The 16451-nt window shown below is 37.8% G+C and overlaps 1 protein-coding gene across 3 annotated transcripts in view; it reads left to right on the top strand.

Annotated features, from left to right (window-relative positions):
* The first annotated feature begins 4868 nt into the window (after window positions 1–4868).
* Window positions 4869–16451, top strand: part of LOC132035496 (vesicle transport protein GOT1-like) — a 15354-nt gene continuing 3771 nt past the window's right edge. The window contains exons 1-6 of one of the 3 annotated variants that reach the window (XM_059425778.1): window positions 4869–5122; window positions 5334–5407; window positions 7027–7118; window positions 7237–7317; window positions 7417–7514; window positions 7594–7675. In XM_059425778.1, the coding sequence (XP_059281761.1) occupies window positions 5377–5407; window positions 7027–7118; window positions 7237–7317; window positions 7417–7514; window positions 7594–7675 (384 nt within the window). In that variant the 5' untranslated portion in view covers window positions 4869–5122; window positions 5334–5376. Of the gene's footprint in view, window positions 5123–5319; window positions 5408–7026; window positions 7119–7236; window positions 7318–7416; window positions 7515–7593; window positions 7676–16451 lie in introns of all 3 variants that reach the window. The other 2 variants (XM_059425776.1, XM_059425775.1) reach the window with 2 other exon arrangements.

Below are 16451 nucleotides of genomic sequence, written 5' to 3'. Positions count from 1 at the left end.
TGTAATTGTGAAAAATCTAGGGAGTTTGTGTTGCCGACACAAAAGCGAAGTTGTTTCGGTAGCTTGATGGGTTGAATGACTCATATGGTCAAGCTAGGAGTAAAACTCTTTTGATGTGCCCCTTACCATCTGTGAACAGGGCTTACTCGATAATTAGTCATGAGAGTCAAAAAACAATTGCAGCAACTGCTAGTGTCTTAGGCCAAAATCCTGGTACTGCAAACTATGATATTGCTTTATATACTAGAAATAATGGACATGGAAATCAAAACGATCATGGAATCAATAACTATGGAGGAAACAATCGAAGGTTTAAAAAGAACTATAACAATTTCTGTGAATTCTGTAAGTGTAAAGGACATTCAAAAGAAACTTGTTACAAACTAGTTGGATTTCCTGCTAATTTTAAGTCCAAGAAGAAAGGAGGTTCGGGTGGTGGACACAAAGGCACATAATGTGAAATTGATTAATGATGGAAGTCTTGCTGAGAATTTCACTCAGACTGGTTAAGAAAGTTCAAACTACATATATGGTCAAAATACAAGTGTAGGTGCTCCAAGACTGATGGTTCAAGATTAGAACTTTGGTGGTTCAATGAATCAAAGTCTCAATGGTCAAAATATGGTTCAAAACTACCAGATGAATCAAGAAGGATATCAAGGAATATTCACTCAAAACCAATATGAGCAGATAGTTCAGCTGTTGAATCAGAAGAATGCTACTTCCACTTCTGCACCTTTTTTCTGCACCTTTTTTTGCTAATGTTGCTGCTAATAATGTCACTAACAATGCTACTACTTCAGGTATAGATAGGTGTCTAGTTTCATTGACACCTAATGGTCCTGAATGGATCATAGATACTAGAGCCACAAATCACATAGCCTCAGATCTAAGCTTACTAAAAAAAGGACACTATTCAAGTACCAAACAAACCTAAACAAGTACACTTACCTAATGGAGAGGTGTCACTTGTTACACACATTGGAAATAGTTTAATCTAAAACAGAAGTACTGTTTCAAATGTGCTTCATGTACCTCAATTTAAATTTAATTTACTTTTAGTTTCTAAACTAACCAACGAACTGTAGTGGTTTGCTTTTTTTTTTTTTTCTGACTTTTGTGTTTTTCAGGATCTCTTCACTGGGAGGGTGAAGGAGATTGGTAGAGTTGATGATGGATTATACTTGCTGATGTGTCATGCTGCAAGACTGAGAAGAGAGTTTAGTTGTTTAGTTCAACAACATGAAGCAAACAAGCTAGATATAACTTTGTGGCATAAAAGACTAGGCCATAGTTCTTTTAGTATTTTACATAAACTATTTCCTAGTAGAATACAACAAATAAAGGATAAACTAGATACTTGTACAGTTTGTCCATGTGCTAAGCAAATCAGATTACCATTCCCAATTAGTAGTATTAGGAGTGCAAACTTCTTTGATGTGATTCATGTGGATCTATGGGGACCTTACAAAACCCCTACTTTTGATGGCAATAGATATTTCCTTACTATAGTAGATGATTTCTCAAGAATGACATGGATATTTCTTCTTAAATGAAAATCTGATGTGTGTGTTTCTTTACAATACTACTTTGCATACACTAGAAATCAGTTTAATAAGATAGTCAAAACAATAAGAACAACTAATGGTACATAATTCATAAACAATATCTGTGATAGCATGTTCAAATAGTTAGGAATAATACATTAGAAAACCTGTGCATACACACCTTAACAAAATGGTGTGGCTGAAAGAAAGCATAGACATATACTTGAGCTAACTAGAGCTATTAGACTACAAGGTCACATTCTTATAAAATTTTGGCGACATTGTGTCCTAGCAGCAGTTTATTTGATAAATAGGTTGCCTGCCACTGTGCTACAGAACAAATCACCTTATGAGCAGTTCTATAATAGAAAACCATCTATAAATCACCTAAGAGTGGTTGGATGCTTATGTTTTGCTAAGGACTTAACTCAAAAGGAAAAAATGCTATTAAGATCAAAACTTGTTGTACTGATGGGGTATTCAGAAGTACGAAAGGGATATATACTGTATGATTTGACTCATTTATCTTTCTTTGTCAACAGGGATGTAATCTTCAGAGAAGAAGTATTCCCTTTCTCCAATCAAACTAACAACCAACTACCAATGTTTATGGGCACCACACCAGGACCAAACAGTGCAGAACCATGGCATGATTATGCAGTCATTTCAACTCAATTCCACAAGCAGTAACACACACACAATTGCCTGATCATACTCAAGCTGATACACAACCTACTCAACATAGCAATTCAGACATGTTGAATCAAGATGCACCACACTTAGAGGGGGAACTTGATCATGAAGATAAGCCTATTGATCCTTAGGACAAACAAGAGGGTGCTAATCATCCAGGACAAGCTCAAAATGCTCCACCTACTCAAACTAGACAATCTACAAGAACAAAATATGCTCTTATCTGGATGAGAGACTTTGTGTCCCTCAAAGATCAACAAAGATATTCGTTGCAGTATTGACATATATATCAATTATAATAAGCTTTCAAACAAGTACCAGTCCTACATAGCTACTCTATCTACTACAACTGATCCTACTAGCTAAAATGAAGCAACAAAAGATCCCATGTGGATTCAAGCAATGAAGGAGGAGATAACTGCATTGGAAAACAACAATACATAGCAGGTGGTGCCATTACCAAAAGGAAAGATTCCTATAGGGTGCAAGTGGGTGTACAAGATCAAGTATAAGGCAAATGGTGAGGTGGAAAGATATAAGGCAAGACTAGTAGCAAAAGGATATAGTAAAAAAGAATGAATTGATTTTCAAGAATGTGCTTTCACTAGCTGTTGCTAAGGAGTGGCACATTCATCAAATGGATGTGTACAATGCTTTCTTATAAGGAGATTTACATGATGAAATCTACATGGATATGCCACAAGGATTTCACAGTCGGGGAGAATTTAGTATACAGACTGGTGAAATCCTTGTATGGATTAAAACAGGGACTTAGGCAATAGAACACTAAGCTATTTGAAGCACTTCTCAGGTTTCAATTCAAGCAAAGTCAACATGATCATTCACTCTTAACCAAACGCTCAAAACAAGGCACTGTGATCATACTTGTTTATGTGGATGATATGCTAATTGCAGGAGACAGTTTGGAACAGATTCTAGAAACCAAAACTGCCTTTAAGATGAAAGACTTGGGTGAACTAAAGTATTTCCTTAGAATTGAATTTGCAAGGTCAAGTAAAGGAGTCACTATGCATCAAAGGAAATATGCTTTAGAACTTATTTACGAGAGGTCGGACTAGCAAGATCAAAACCGAAAATACACCAATTGATATCAATGTCAAGTTGACATCTAGACAATATGATGAAACTATCAAAGATAAAGTCTACATAGGGGAGGATCCTCCTATTGATCAAAGTGGTTATTAAAGGCTTATAGGGAAGCTTTTGTATCTAACAGTAACAAGATCAGATATCTCTTTTGCAGTTCAAACCTTGAGTCAATTTCTACAAGATCCAAAGAAATCTCATATGGATGCAGCAAAGATCGAGAATTGTGAGATATATTAAGAAGCAACCTGGGCAAGGATTGCTCCTATCTAGCAAGTTTAGAAATGAAATAACCGCATTTTGTGATGCAGATTGGGCTTCATGCCCCATTACTAGAAGATCTGTTATAGGATTCATGATAAAATTTGGAGACTCTCTTGTATCTTGGAAATCAAAAAAGTAGACAGTCGCATCAAGAAGCTCTGCTGAATCTAAATATAGGAGTATGCCAACAACTGTAGCTGATTTAACCTGGTTATTGGGGTTGTTAAAGGAACCAAATACAAAAATTATACAACCAATATTCATTTATAGTGATAGTAAGGCTACATTACAAATAGCAGCAAATCCTGTCTACTATGAACGAACCAAACATATTGAGATGGATTGTCATTTTATAAGAGAGAAGATATATCAAGGACTAGTAGCTACACAATACATTTCTACAACAGATCAACCAGCTGATATACTGACTAAGGGACTATCAAAGGTGCAACATGAATATCTAAAGTCCAAGCTAGGTGTACTTGATATATTTCACCCCACCTAGCTTGAGGGGGAGTGTAGAATAAAGAAATAAACTCAGTTTAGTCGAGGAGCAGTTTACAACTCAGTTAGTTATAACAAACTTCAGGAAAACAGTTATGTATACCAGCTGTATACAACCTATATATATGATGTATATGTGTATGTAGAAGATTTAGCTTGATGAATAAAGTTGATATTTCTTTCTCTCTCAATATCTTTTGTCTCTCCTCTTTCTCTGATCTCTCTTCTTCTTTCTTATGATCTCCATAATCTCTATATGGAAGATTAGTATATGTTCTTGATCTTAATATTCATTCTTAGCTTCAAATATTAACATGTATACTCAGCTATCATAAATGTGTCTCAATGTCTTCTCATGGCTATAATGCCTATAGAGTTGGTAGGCAGGTGGAGGTGGTGATCGGTGGAAATGGTGGTGTTCATGGTAGCAATGGTAGTTGAGGGGAAAAGATGCTAGTGGTGAAAGAAGAAGGGAAGGGGATGGGGTAAAATGGGTTGGGTGGGTGACATGGCATGCGCGTCTCCACCGCACCAAGTGTCAGTGCGTATGTTTGAATCATTTAGATAACGTTGGGGGTATTTTTGAACCAATAGTATAACGGAGGATAAATTTGACCCTTTTCACATAGTAGAGGGACAAATTTGACCCTTTCCCTAAATTAAATTAAATTAAAGACATGTGAAGTCGTTCAACTCGTGTGCACTCTTTATGAGACGACAGTCCACAAAAGGAAAAGCAAGATTAAATTGGGACGGAAACAATACAATATTTCTTACATGGGAAAAAGATTAAAGACCAGCCCAAAATAGGGGCAAAAGTGCCAATGACCCTTTTGAAAAACGGGTTTATATGTTATAACTAGTGATTTGGTTATATGAGATTCAGAATTGGCAGTTGATTACATTTCATCATCACGCTAATTTGCATTCCCTTACAGACAATCAATCTGAATTTTCACTTCGATTCAGAGAGTATCAGCTGCAATTTATCTCTCCATTTCCTCTCGGTTCTTTCTCTCTCCTGTTATATCCTTCTTTTCTTCATTTTGTTCAATGGATTTGAATTTCCGGATCTAACCGACTTGTTTGATATTGAATTTTGGAATTTGGAGTTAATCGAGCTCTTTTCTTCTCATTTTTTAAGTTATTCCATTGGATTCGTATAGTCTGACTTTTTTTTAACTGTTTTTTTTTTAATTGATAGATTCAGTGTTGCAGGTGTCGAAATTGAATTTGGATTTGTGTGGATTATTAGGCGACAATGGTTTCCTTCGAAATGAATGATCGCAAAAGTAAGTCGATAAACTAGTTGTCGCTTGTGAACAATACTAGCTTTGTTTTTCTGCTGGATATTTCCTATTGTAGTATTTCATATGCTTTGAAGACTAGATTACTCACTAACATCGGAATAAAAACATAATCAGTTGAAAGTCCACTACCGTTAAATCCTTTCTGCTCTTCAATTTTGCTAATTATGTGAAAATTGGCTTATGATCACTAATATACATCGAACTTAAGATAATAAGACTTGGGTGTTCTAGAGTGGATAGGTTCAATTTTAAAAGAAAAATATTGCAATATACAGTTAATAATTCCATGATTGAAGAATGTAAAGGAGATAAAGTTAATTAGAGATATATTTTCATCAATATTTTGGATACTATGGTAAGGTTCAAGATTTTGGCAAGCTGAATCTATTTATCATAATGACATGTAATACTAAAGGTTGGTGGAGATCCGATCATCCAACAAAACTTATGCAATGAATAACTTACCCAAGACAAGTGTGACTTGGTGACAAGAGTTTTAATGCAAAATTGCAAGATTTAAATGATCAAATTCGAAACAATTATTTTGGGAATGCGTGTATATGTTGAATGTACCAAAATTGCAAGATTTAAGTATTGTCGGCATAGAGTTTAAGAAAGTAAAGACTTTTGAATCTTATGGTCTTAGATTAAATGTATGTTGAATGTACCAAAATGCCTTTTAATCTTATGGTCTTAAACGCGCCATGTGGAAAGTTGGAATTAAAGAGTTGTCAGAAAAAGGAAACAACTATTCTTTTTGAAACGGACTAAAAAGGAAAATAAGACAAACAAATTGAAACAGAGGGAGTATTACTGACTAACATCGGAATGTTGAATGCAAGAACGTGCATTCATGAAGTTTGATGGTTTTTGTAATTTATATTGGCATCTCCTTGGGAACTATCACCAAGTAGATGCTATGATATAGCCTGTGTTTGAAATGGTTATGGGGATTATGGATATTTTGCATCTGATGTTTTAATGTAATATAGGGAATCTTGATCATACTATCTTAGCTTGAGGGTGCAGAACAATTTAAATTGTATGTATAGTTTCGAGGAGTCGCTACATTGATTTTTTTTTTCCTCTGGCACTGGCATCCTAGGTTTTTAGGTAAAAGTTTTTCTTAATTAAAGTGATTAATTCTGCAGAGTTCCTATTTTAGTAAGTGCGACGTTAGCAATTTTATCGTGTCTTTTAGCAAACACTTTGTGTATTTGACTATATACAAAGTTTAAGATAGTTGTTAACTTTTATATTTTATGATTTGAAATGAAAGAAAAAATCAAATTAATAGTCAAAGAGTTAGTTTGAGAGAGAAAGCGGGAGATCAAAACTTAAAAATTGACGAGTTAAATTATTTTGAATTTCGGGAACTTGTGAGAGTTGCATATTTAATATTATTTGTAGAATGTTGTTTAACTTGCGGACATCCCAAAATGTAAATAAAGTGTTCTATTAACTGGGATAGAGGGAGTATGATGATTCTTCTACTTAATGAAAATCTAAACTTTGAAAGAAGGTAAACATAAAGAAGGAAGCATATTCTGCTTCTATTTAAGTTGTTATGTCTACTAAGCTTGGGCTGCTTGTGGAAACAGAGATTGGGCTAGGATTGACCGGATTCGGAGTATTTTTCTCATTCTTGGGGATTATTTTCTTCTTCGATAAGGGACTAATTGCAATGGGAAATGTAAGTACAATTACACTGCCACAATCCCCTTATCTCTCAATTTTTCCTTTTTGTCATCAACTTTTCTTTGCTTTGTGCTTATCCTCCCAGTTGACGCTCTGTTATTCTACTGAATCAGATCCTCTTCTTCTCAGGGGTGGGACTAACCATTGGTCTGAAGTCGTCGTTGCAATTTTTTATGAAACGCAGCAACTATAAGGTTTACTTGTTCTCTGTCTAGATAGATATTTTGCTGATATATCTTTTGTGTTTCTATTACTAATCTTGCTTATTCTTTATCCCTATCCTTGTTCCTTAGGGAACAGCTGCATTTGGTGCTGGATTTTTCTTTGTTGTCATTGGTTGGCCTATAATAGGGATGATTCTCGAGGCTTATGGATTCATTGTACTCTTCAGGTATATTGGATTCATGTTTTCTTGAATGTTATACTTTCCTTTATTATTACTTCTGTTGCTGATGAATTGTTTTATACAGTGGTTTCTGGCCAACACTGTCAGTATTCATGCAAAAGATACCTATTCTGGGTTGGATCTTCCAGCAGCCCTTTATCAGATCGGTATGTCTGTTTTTAAGATCATTCATCTCATTGCATTACTATATTTGTGTCTATTTTTTTTTTTTTTAGGTCAGAGGAATTTGTTAAATAGGTTCTGCTGAAAAGCCGTTTGTCTAAAGTCTAAGGTGGCGCTTGGACTAGCAAATTTTTTGCAATATTTTGCTTAGCTTTGGTTTTATTTTGCTTTTATTTTTATCTTGGTTTTTATGATTGTTTGAATGGGGCTTGGGTGGAACATATCTTTATGTTGGTGAGTTGTTGGGCAAGGCACCTACTAGTTTGTGTTTGGAAGTACCAAGTTTGTGTTTTTAATGTTGATTCATACTGCAGTTGATCATCCTTGAATTACAGATGGAAAATTCAGCAATTGCTCTTAACCGTACTAGCTGTTTTTGCACACCCAATTTATCATTGTTCTAGCATTTTACATTCTTTTGCACTATACAAATTTTACAGGTGACAGATAAGTTAACTGTTATTTACTCCTTGTTTGATCATTAAAAATGTATAGGCGGAATGTCTTCTAACTAAGCTTTACAAACAATTGATATTCTTATGTGATGACCTTGTAATTTTTTTATGCACCCCAATCACTTCTAGTACTTTAAAATTAGGAAAAAGGTCAAATATACCCCTCTACTTTAGTTTAATAGTTAAATATACCCTCCGTTAGTCAAAGTAGATAAATATACCCCTTCCGTTAGTCAAAGTAGATAAATATACCCCTTCCGTTAAGAAAGTAAACAAATATACCCCTCAGTTGACAAAATCCCCAATTCCACCTTAATTACCCGATTTAACTTAAAAAAAACTCATGCCCGACCCGCCCCGACCCGCAAATTAAATTCTTTCCACCCAAATATACCCACCACCACTACAACCGACCCAACACAACAACCACCACCCCTTCCACTACCACCGCCACCACTGTTTAGCACTCCCCCTTCCCCCTTATCCCCTAAACAGTTTCGGCAACAATGGTAAGCTTCTCTACCACTATTTTTCCTTCATTCTCTTTTTTTTAATCCACCTTAGACCTTAGTTATTGAAAAGTTAAAGAAAAAAATGAAAAGAAGTCCTGACGTTTTTCCTGGAAACGGACAAGGAAGTACAAAATAAAAAAAAAATTAAAAGATTAAAGAAAAAACAGAAAAAGGTAAAAGAAAGAGGAAGGAGAATATTACAAAAGAATTTCATGCAATTCGATTTTGTCAATTTGGGGTTGATAGATTCTTTCTTCTTTATTGTGACTGGTTTTCTATACATTCTTTTTAGATTTTAAAGGAGAATAACTCTATTATGAATGTATTTTAATTCAACTCTCAAACAAATGGTTGTTCTCATTTTACACATTCAGTGGTGGCGGTGGTGGTGGAAGTGGTGGTGGGTATATTTGGGTGGAAAGAATTTAATTTGCGGGTTGGGCATGGGTTTTTAAAGTTAAATCGGGTAATTAATAGTGGAATTGGGGATTTTGTCAACTGAGGGGTATATTTGTTTACTTTCTTAACGGAAGGGGTATATTTATCTACTTTGACTAACGGAAGGGGTATATTTATCTACTTTGACTAACGGAGGGTATATTTAACCATTAAACTAAAGTAGAGGGGTATATTTGACCCATTTCCCTTAAAATTATGCAGTAGCACTACTTCCCTCTCCATCTTCTCCTTGATCATCCTTGTAACATAGAAATAATTTATTGTCCTTTTATCAAATTGGCTACCATGGTTCAAAAACTTTGGACCTTTAATTGTTTTAGTTTCCTTTTCAGTCGTGCATTTTAAAAGAAGGAATCACTAGCTTCTTCTTTTCCTTAGTAGACTACCATTAAGTTTCCCTGTTCTATAACGATCTTTGCCTTTAATTCAAGTGGATAACTATTGGTATTGGGTATGATATACATGAAAGATAGCTATTTAAAGTGAAAGCTTGTGTGATGTTGGATTAAAATGCTTCATGAATTGCTGCAATAGGAATATATTAGTTAATGGGCCAAACTTTTAGTGTATTACACTGGCATAATTACGATCTATGAACCATGGACTTGGCTACAACAGTTAATTAAAACAACTAATCAACTGCGCCTCAATCTAAAATTAGTTGGGATTCGTTATTTACATCTTCTATATCCATTTCATTCCAATAGTAGATCGTGTCAGTGTCCAAAAAAAATAATGTGTCTTTTAAGAAAAATATAGTGCTTTCTAAGACTAGAGTTTCTATTATTCTCACACTAATCCCTATACTGATATATAAGTCTATAGCCAGATTAAAGACTCCTAGCAAAAACCAGGCCTAGTGAAAATGTAACAAGAAATCGTCAGCCTTAATTGCAACTAGTTGTTATTATTATTATTATTTTTTTTTTGATAAGGTAAAGTATTATTGAAACAGTACCAAGAAGGTACAGAAGGATACAGGAAACGAAATAGAGCCTGACCAGACAATCTGCTACTCTTTTCTAGCTAACAACTCTAGAAAATCCATGCACTGTCTATATTAACTAATAATTGCTATTACACCAGAAGTACAGGTTATGTAGAAACTTATTTTTAAATCTAGAAATGTGATCTCTATGCCCTTCAAATCAAGCCTTGTTCCTTGTAAGCTGTATTGTCTAGAAGATGCAGAGGGGGATAGTCTTCCATATCTGTTTCATCCTACTAGGAACCCTTGAAACTGCCAACTAGTTGTTATGAAGCATATTGATCTTATGTTTTTATTTTTTATTAATTAAGTCCACATAAATGTTGTAGGTCATTGTGGACATCTTCCTTCTCTATGATTTTAGAGTTACTTTGACCATTTTTAGCCTGTCCAATCTGTGTCACGCCTAATGTTTGGTGCATGTGGAGGTCTACATCAGACATGGTCAAACCACTCCGTCGACGTTCTTCTGTTGTATCACTTGCACTCTGTGTTGAATTTGATCAATTCTAATTTTGTTTAATCATGTTGACCGGACTTATTTCTTTACAGTCTCATTTTTATGACACTTATTTCGTAGATATTTACGACAAACAATCAATTCCATATAACTCTCAAGAGGTCGCCGTGGTGGGCACCGAGGATTGGTGGTGGAATGGGGAAGTCCAAGGTAAAGTGGAAGCAAAGAAGCAGGCGTATGCGAAGTGTTGGTAGACAGCAAGGATGACAAAGAGAAGCGGACAAATAGGGAAAAGTATAAGATGGCGAGAAAGGAGGCGAAGTTGGCAGTGTCGGCAGCGAAAACGACAGCTTTTGAATGCTTTTATGCAGAACTAGAGGACAGAGGTGGGAATAGAAGTTGTTCAGGCTTGCCAAGGTGAGAGAGAGGAAGGCACGCGACCTGGATCAAGTGAAGTGCATCAAGGACGAGGATGGCAAAGTGTTGGTGGAGGAAGCTCTCATTAGACGGAGATGGCAGTCATACTTCCATAAACTCTTGAACGAAGAAGGGGACAGAGACATTGTGTTGGGAGATTTGGAGTACTCTGAGAGGCATCGCGATTGTGGATATTGTAGGAGGTTAAGGGTGCTGTTCGTAGGATGTGTAGGGGAAGAGCAACCGGACCTGACGAGCTTCCTGGGGAAGTTTGGAAGAGTGCGGCGAGAGCGTGCTTGGGTGGGCTGCCGGGTTGTTTAATGTCATTTTCAAGACGGCGAAGATGCTCGAAGAATGGAGGTGGAGTACAATGATTCCTTTGTACAAGAACAAGGGCGACATTCAAAGTCGTTAACAACGAGGTATCGAGCGCTAAGCCACATTATGAAAGTGTGGGAAAGGGTGGTAAAGATGAGGGTGAGGAGAGACGTGTCTATTTTAGAGAACCGATTCGGATTCACGGGCGTTCTGCGCTACCGAAGCCATTCATATTGTTAGGATATTGGTGGAGCAGTATAGGGAGCAGAAGAGGGACTTGCACATGGTATTCATCGACCTAGAGAAAGCTTACGATAAAGTGCCAAGAGAGGTTCTGTGGAGATGCTTGGAGGCTAAAAGTGTGCACGCGGCGTACGTTAGAGCGATCGGGACATGTATGATGGAGCCAAGACCGGGGTAAGGACCGCAGGAGGAGACTCGGAGCACTTCCCGGTTCGATGGGTTTGCGTCGGGGATCAACTCTTAGCCCATTTTTATTTGCCTTGGTGATGGATGGATTGACGCGATAAATTCAAGCGTTGTGGTGCCATGGTGTATGTTGTTCGCGGATGACATAGTCTTGATTGACGAGACTCGTAGCGGAGTTAACTCTAAGCTAGAGGATTGGAGACAGACGTTAGAGTCTAAAGGATTCAAGTTGAGTAGGACCAAGATAGAGTACTTGGAGTGCAGGTTCAGTGTACCTCAGGAGGCTGACGTGGAAGTGAAGCTTGGTACCCAGGTCATCCAAAAGAAAGGAAATTTCAAGTATCTTGGTTCTATTTTACAAGAAAATGAGGATATTGACGATGATGTCACACATCGTATTGGTGCAGGATAGTTGAAATGGAGGCTCGCTTCCGGAGTGTTGTGTGACAAGAAAGTGCCACCAAAACTTAAGGCAAGTTCTACAAAGTGGTGGTTAGACCGATTCTGTTGTACGGGGCAGAGTGTTGGCCAGTCAAGAACTCTCACGTGCAGAAGATGAAAGTCGCAGAAATGAGAATGTTGCGGTGGATGTGTGGGCACACTAGGAGAGATAGGATCAGGAATGAGGACATCCGGGATAAGGTGAGAGTGGCATCGGTAGAGGTCGGTGGAGGACAAGATGCTGGAAGCGAGGCTGAGATGGTTTGGGCGTGGAGAGAGAGACATAGATGCCTAGGAGACGGAGATGTGAGAGGTTGGTTATGGTAGGTCTTGGGAGAGGTAGAGGTAGGCCCAAGAAGTATTTGAGAGGAGGTGATTAGACAAGACATGGCGCAGTTTCAGATTACCGAGGACATGACCTTAGATAGGAGGTTGTGGAGGACTCAGATTAGGATAGAAGGCTAGTAGGTAGTCTCGCTTTTCTTTCACACTAGTAGGCGTAGTTTTGCTCTACTGTTTATTGCCCTTTGATTCCCGCTTTTATGTGTTAGGTTTTGTCTTTCCATGTTGTTTTATCATGATTTCTTTGCTCTTGCTATTTCTCATTTTCGCATTGCTTTGATTTGCTTGTTTGTATCTGACTCTTTTTCCTTGTTTTCCCTTGTTTTCTTTTGAGCCGAGGGTCTTTCAGAAACAGCCTCCCTACCTTCCAAGGTGGGGGTAAGGTCTGCATACACTTAACCCTCCCCAGACCCCACACAGTGGGATTCAACTGGGTATGTTGTTGTTGTTGTAATCAATTCCATATAACGTTGTTTGTCTCTTGATAACTCTATAGACTTGCCTTTCACTTTGTTAGGGTCTGCATATCACATAGCACTCTCTTGAGTCATTTTCATATTTCATTCCTATCTTATGACCAAAACATTGATATGATCCGTATGGTTTAAATCATCTAAGTTGTGTCCTTTAAAGGATCTTCCATCCCAAGTTGGCTCATGAGCCTATTATCAGGCAAATAGCCAATTATATGTGCCTTTTTGATATAAAAGTAAAACTAAGAGAAAAAATGAACACGAAAAAAGAAAAAGGAAAGGGACAACAACCTAGTCCTAGTTACAAGAGCGCTCCACTGCCAACCAAGTGAGATTTTGAGTTAATAAGGGTGCAAAGTGAGAAAGAGCCATTGTCGCTTCCTAAGTACGGGAAGTTTGGATGTCTAGAATCTTTTGATGGTTTAACCATCTAATATCCGAAAGCCGCTAGCCAAGGGTAGGATTTACCCTGTAAAAAGAAAAACAAAGGAGTAAAGGGCCCAAACAGTCCCTTATGTTTGAGCATTGAATTAAAATCATCCCTATTCTTTAACCTAAGCACTAATAGTCCTCTAAGTATGCAAAACCAGTGCACTTTTGATTCACACTAACAGAGTCTGTTAAAAAACAACAGAACTTCGTAAAGATCCGCCCAGTCCAAATACACCCTATCTTTCTTCCCAACTAAGACATTAATTAGCTTGCAACTCTAATTGTAAACCGGAATGGGGTCAAATATATCCCTATACTATCAAAAATAGTTTAAATATAACACCTCATTATACTTTCGGTATATTTTCGGTCCAAATATACCCCTCCCATTATACTTTGGCAAACATTGGCCTTAATTTTGACGGAGGACACGCGGCAAGCTCAGAATCAAATAACGCATCCCCAATTTTAAATACCCGATTCCTTTAAAAAGCCACCCGTTTAAAATGGAAGGAATAACTCAAAGTGAAGGAATGGGTGGGGGATGGGTTAAATGAGTGGGTTTCTAAAGGAATCGGGTATTTAAATTTGATTCTGAGCTTGCCACATGTCCCTCCGTCAAAATTAAGGACAAATTTGTGCCAAAGTATAATGGGAGGGGCAGAGGCGAATTTATGTATAAAAATTGGGTCACGTGAACCTATGGTCACTAAACTAAACTCTGATATATTATGGTATAATTCTGAAAATATATCTAATAGTAACGTAAGGAATGAATGAAGAAGGGGACAGGGACATTGTGTTGGGAGATTTAGAACTTACGGGGAAGGCGTCGCGATTTTGGGTATTGCGGAATTAAGGGTCTTGTTCGTACTCACGAGACCTCGATGAGATTCCCGGAGAATTTTGGAAGTTTGCGGGCTCGGCAGGTTTGGAGGTGACTAGGTTGTTTAATGTCATCTTTAAGACGGCAATGATGCCCGAAGAATGGAGGTCGAGTGTAATGATCCTCATGGTCAAGAACAAGGGCGATATCCGGAGTTGCAACAACTATAGAGGTATCGAGTACTAAGCCATACTATGAAAGTGTGGGAAAGGGTGGTGGAGATGAGGGTGAGGAGAGGTGTAGCTATTTCGAAAAAACCGAATGCGGGACGCTCGACTACGGAGGCCATCCGTCTTTGTGGAAGAACATGGTCAAAGGGAGAGGAAGAGACTTACATATGGTATTCATCGACCTGAAAAGGCTTACGACAAAGTTCCATCCTGGAGATGCTTGGAGGCTAAAGGTGTCTCCGTGGCGTACACTAGGGTGATCGAGGACATGTATGGGGAGCAAAGAAAGCACTTGTTGTGATGGGGTTGCGTCGAGATCGAGCTCATTTTTATTTTTGCGATGGATGAATTTATTCAAGGCGAGGTGCCATGGTGTTTTTTCGCGGATGACATAGTCTTGATCGATGAGACTCGTAGCGGAGTCAACGCTATCCTTTAACTTTGGCGTCAAACTTTGGAGTCTATTCAAGGCGCGGTAGGACCAAGACGGTACTTGGAGTGCAAGTTGAAGCACCTCGAAAGAAGCGTGGAAGTGAGGCTTCTTTAGTTAGTTTCAAGTATTGGGGTCTATTATACAAGACGATGGGAGATTGACGATGATGTCACAATAGTATGAAATGGAGGCTAAATAAGAAAGTGCCACCACAACGGCAAACAAAGTGGTGGTTAGGACCATGTTGTATGGGGGCGGAGTGTTGGCTAAGATCTCTCTTCAAAAGATTTTTCCAGATGAGAATGTTGAGATGGATGTGTGGGCACACTAGTGATTCTATCGGGACAAGGTGGGGTGGCCTCGGTGGAAGACAAGATGCGGGAAACGAGGCCCAGATGGTTTGGACATGTGAAGAGGAGAGGCACTGAGATGCCCCCGAGTGCGGAGGTGTGAGAGGTTGGCCATGGATGGTTTGAGAAGAGAGTAGGGGTAGGCGAAGAAGTATTGGGGAGAGGTGATTAGATAGGATATAGCGCGATTTTGACCTTAGATAGGAGGGTATGGAGGACTATTAAAGGCTAGTAGATAGTAACGTTTATCCTTTCATATTAGTAGTCAATGCTTTGGTTTCTAAATCTTTGTACTTTGATTATCTTATTTTATTTTAGCTATCTTATCATGGCTTGATCGCTTTAGTTATTTGCATTTCCATATCGCTTTCTCTTGGCCTTATTCGACCGTGTTATGCTTTTATGCTTTCTATTAGCATCTTTCGGAATTACTTCTTTTTTCCGTACACTCCCTCTCCTCATTCCTCACGTTGTGGGATTTCCCAGTAGTAAGGAACACATGGTCAAACCAGGCCAAGTGGAGCATTGGTTAGGGGCTGTGTTTAATTCCTCAAGGTCGGGGGATCATACCCGACTTGTTGTATGTTTTTTTTTTTTTTTTGTTGGTTTGTTTGTTTTATTTCTAAAGCATCCTTTAACTTTTACCTTTTATAATATTTCTAAACCCCTTCTCTTCTTTAGTTCTAATTACCCAAAAGGCAAACATGTTTTCCTTTTTATATTACATCTAATTACTTTTTTTCCATTTTTCCTAATTATCCAAGTCCTATGCAAATAACTATATACCGTTGTGATTATAAAACAACAGTATAAAATATAATTAATTATCTTAAGTTGATATCAGTATAAATATATCTTATCTTAAAATCAATTGTGAATCCATCCTCTTGAAATTCTGAATTTGCCTCTGGGGAGGGGTATATTTGAACCAAAAGTATCACGGGAGGGGCATATTTGGACCGAAAGTATAACGAGGGATATATTTAAACTATTTTTGATAGTAACAAATTTGTCTAATTGTAAATCCTACCAGCAGCTAGTGTTAACATCTCTGAAGTCCTATTAAACAGCAAGCCCAGACCACAAGAACTTCCCACCAGGATCATGTAGGCTTTCTCTCCGTCTCTTCTTTCTTTTTCTTTTATCAAGGACGGGGTTTGGGGGGATGATGAAGTAGACCTCATAAATGAAGGCT

The sequence above is a fragment of the Lycium ferocissimum genome, chromosome 10 (genome assembly GCF_029784015.1).
Source record: "Lycium ferocissimum isolate CSIRO_LF1 chromosome 10, AGI_CSIRO_Lferr_CH_V1, whole genome shotgun sequence".
Taxonomy (NCBI): Eukaryota; Viridiplantae; Streptophyta; class Magnoliopsida; order Solanales; family Solanaceae; genus Lycium; species Lycium ferocissimum.
This window is presented reverse-complemented; position numbering and strand designations above follow the sequence as displayed.